This window comes from Parus major, chromosome 23 (assembly GCF_001522545.3).
Source record: "Parus major isolate Abel chromosome 23, Parus_major1.1, whole genome shotgun sequence".
Taxonomy (NCBI): Eukaryota; Metazoa; Chordata; class Aves; order Passeriformes; family Paridae; genus Parus; species Parus major.
Window position 1 is genome coordinate 918,131 of NC_031791.1, and position 3,625 is coordinate 921,755.

At 42.9% G+C, this 3,625-nt stretch overlaps 1 protein-coding gene across 1 annotated transcript in view; it reads right to left on the reverse strand.

The window, feature by feature from the left end:
* Window positions 1-3,625, reverse strand: part of MACO1 (macoilin 1) — a 22,973-nt gene that overhangs the window by 4,122 nt on the left and 15,226 nt on the right. Inside the window, exon 7 of the mRNA XM_033519634.1 lies at window positions 1,070-1,314. Coding sequence (XP_033375525.1) covers window positions 1,070-1,314 — 245 coding nt within the window. The remainder of the gene's footprint in view (window positions 1-1,069; window positions 1,315-3,625) is intronic.

Sequence of the window (3,625 nt, forward strand, 5' to 3'; positions counted from 1 at the left end):
TGTGTGTGTGTTAATCTATGGCATAGTATTAAAACAAAATATATGTGTGTGTGTGTTAATCTATATCATAGTATTAAAATAAAAACTGCTTTTGAGACTGAAAAATATATTTAGAGACCCCCTGTATTCATAAATTATCTTATCCAGATGAACACTGCCTGACAAGAGTTCTGGGGAAGGAATTTATTGGGAATGTAAATCTCAATGGCACCAAGAGGATTGATCTGTTGGAAAGGGGGCAAGAGAAAATTAAACAGAAGAACCCCAAAAATCTTAAGAAGAATGTCTGAATATGTGTGAGAATTTATGGATATGAGTGAGAATTTCTGGATATGAATGAGAATTTCTGGATATGAATGAGAATTTCTGGATATGTGTGAGAATTTATGGATATGAATGAGAATTTATGGATATGGAGCAGGGTTCTGTTTTTAAGGGACAATCCTTTGTCAGTGAGGTGAATGCAGACACACCCAGCTCTACCTGTATACTTTATTTTTTATCTCCTAATTGTCTTTTTATTAAAGAATTTTTATTAAAGAATTTTTATTTTATTGTCTTTGAAATTCTGTAAGAAAAACATGTGCACCTCGTTTTTCACACTCCTGAACAGAGCCCATCTGCTCCACGCTTCAAACTGCAGCTTTGGAAAGTTAATGAAGATTTCTGTAATCTTATTAATTAAAGTATTGTTCAATAAAACACACTTTTCAGATGAGAGGCTCTCAGCTCACTTTCATTTTGCTCCCCACAAATAAAGTTATTGATTCTTAGAATAAAAACACATCACAGGTGAATAATCAACCTTTCTAAACTCTGTTACACACTTATTTAAAGCAAATACACCCCAGCCATTCTCACACCATCTCCCTTTGCTCTGCCAGCTATTGATTTGAGAGTTTTTAAATGCCCATAAAGGTGGTTTTATTTCCTAGGGTTGTATTCTGAATTAGGGACACTGAGATGAGGAGAACAATCACAAAAAGAGCTTTTGCAGCAGATGAATGGCTGGAGCTTTTCTCATTCCTTAATGGAAGATTTTTGGCCTTCAGGGCAGGGAAATCTCAGCCTAAAAGGCACTGAGAGATGAGCAGTGAGAACATCCTGTGCCACTGGATCCAGAGGGGAAGTGAATCTGTGCAAATCCATGGAATTGAGAAGATGAGAGGGTGGATGAAGAGCCAGGAGCATCCTCTAAAGGAGCGTGGATGGGCTGGGACACCTCCCACAACTCCAGCCTCAGCCCCCTCCTGCCTCCCCAGCCCTCCTGGGAAAATGAATTCCTTCAGTGAACTAGAAATGCTCAAAAACACCCTTAAACAGGAAAAAAAATCAATCAATTTACAGGCAAATAGCAGCAGCACAAAGCAAATACCCACCTCAAAGGGAAGTGCACAAATCACTTCAATGCCTGGGGCTCTGCTGAGGGAAAGAATTTACAAACCTGACCAAATATCCCAAATATCAGCCCCAAAACAGCAACACCAGGAGCCTTGTCCATCATTTAACACTGGTGATGCCACCCTGTGCAGTGATAAATGATGGACAGGGCAAAGAAATCAGAATTTTGTTTCATCTGCCAAAAAAAAGCAGCAGCCCAGCGTTGTAGATGTTTTAATTAAACAGAGTAAGAAGCTGTAGGAGCCACTACCAGACTGGGGTGTGCCAAGAGCTGATTGGTTTTAATCCATGCTTTCAAAAATAGGTGGAAAAATGCTGTTTCAACAGAGGAACACAACTGAATCCCACTGTACACATCAATAATTTCCATATCCATGGCTCCAGTGAAGTGATAACTCAAGTGCTGTAAATAGCTTTTACCTATGCCAAACTAAGATATCCCAGGATTTATTTTTGGGTGTTGAGTATTCCAGGAAAAGAAGCCCTGAGCACACAGAGCTCAGAGGTGCTGGCACAGGATGGGCTGAATTTGTGGTTTTTGGCAAGGGGGAACTGATGTGAGTTCAGGGTTGTGGAGTCATTCCTGCACCTGAGTGTTCCCAGGGCTGCTCCAGGAAAACTGCTTTTTCCTTCTGTGTGGATGGAATTGGTGGGCTCAGGGAGGGTGGAAAATCCATGAGACATCGCTCCAAAGGGGCCAGAAAAAAAAATGAACACAGAAAATTCCTCTCCTTTCAGTCAGTGCCACAAAAAAACACTGGAAATTGGAAATGGGCTTGTTTGGAATGAGGAAGATTTCAGCAGGTTTTAATCAGCTCTTTCCATTACATTGAAGGTTTTGCTCCAGCTTTAAACACCTGAGCAGAGAATATCTGTTTTCTGCCAATTATGGAGCAAATCCAGGCTCCTGTCTCCCTAAAACCAGTGAGGAAGATCAAGATCATCATCATCATCATCATCATCATCCAAAGGTTTCCTGTGTGGTTTCTGTCCCAGAGCTGCCCCAATTAGGCAGAGACACAACTTCATTAAGAAAATGAGAAGGGAGTTACCCCTCAGAGCCAGGTGTGCACTGTCACACAAGGACATCAACACTGCTCCAAAATAAAAACACATCAAGGTAAACCAATAAAAATCATAAAAATCATAAAAAATCCCTGCTGTAAGCAGGGAGCAGTGCAGGGAGCTGGGCTTCCTCCCCTCTGGAGCAGGCTGTGCTCCTGGGACCATGATAAATGACCCCCAAAACCAGCATTTTTCAGATTATTTTTATTCTTATTCTGATTTCATTTGTTGCTTAAGTCTCTTATTCCCAAGTTTATTGGAGAAAATTATTTCCAGAGGAGGGGGAGCAAAGAAAAGCTGAGTTCTGGAAGATTTCCCTGCACACAGCAGCACTCACTGTGACACAGAACTGCTTTTTAAATGAGGCTTTAGCTGCAGATTATGTTGTGTTTATACAAGAGAGGTCAATTCCTTTGGTTTGCCATTCCTCTACCTGCAGATTTACCCATTTCCTCTGCTGAGCACCACCTCCTGTCATTCCTGGTGAGGAGAATTCATCAGGGATCATCTCTGAGAGGGACAATTTTCCCAAATGCCTCGGAGGAGATTGATGGAGGAACTTAAAGACAACTCAATTCAGCTTTAATGTTCACCAGTATTGACATCCAGCTGCTCAGTTTACTCCATCCCATAATCACCTGGTGATTGCACTCAAGTGAAACACAGTTTATATCAAAATTAGCACTTTGGAGCACCCACAAGGCCCTGAGATGCTGTGCAGGAGCCCCAGCTCTGTCTTTGTCCTGCTCTGGCACAAGCAGCCCCTGCAGTGGAGCTGCTCCTGTGCTCCTGCAGCCCTGAGCTGCTCCTGCTGGAGCTCACAGGCCCTGAGGAACATCCTGAATTCCCACACAGCCAGGGATCACAGAAATCCAGGGATCACAGAAATCCAGGATCCACAGGAATCCAGGATCCACAGGAATCCAGGGATCACAGAAATCCAGGATCCTCCTCTGCAGCATCCTGAATTCCCACACAGCCAGGGATCACAGAAATCCAGGGATCACAGAAATCCAGGATCCACAGGAATCCAGGATCCACAGGAATCCAGGATCCACAGGAATCCAGGATCCTCCTCTGCAGCATCCTGCATTCCCAAACAGCCAGGATCCACAGAAATCCAGGATCCACAGAAATCCAGGGATCACAGAAATCCAGG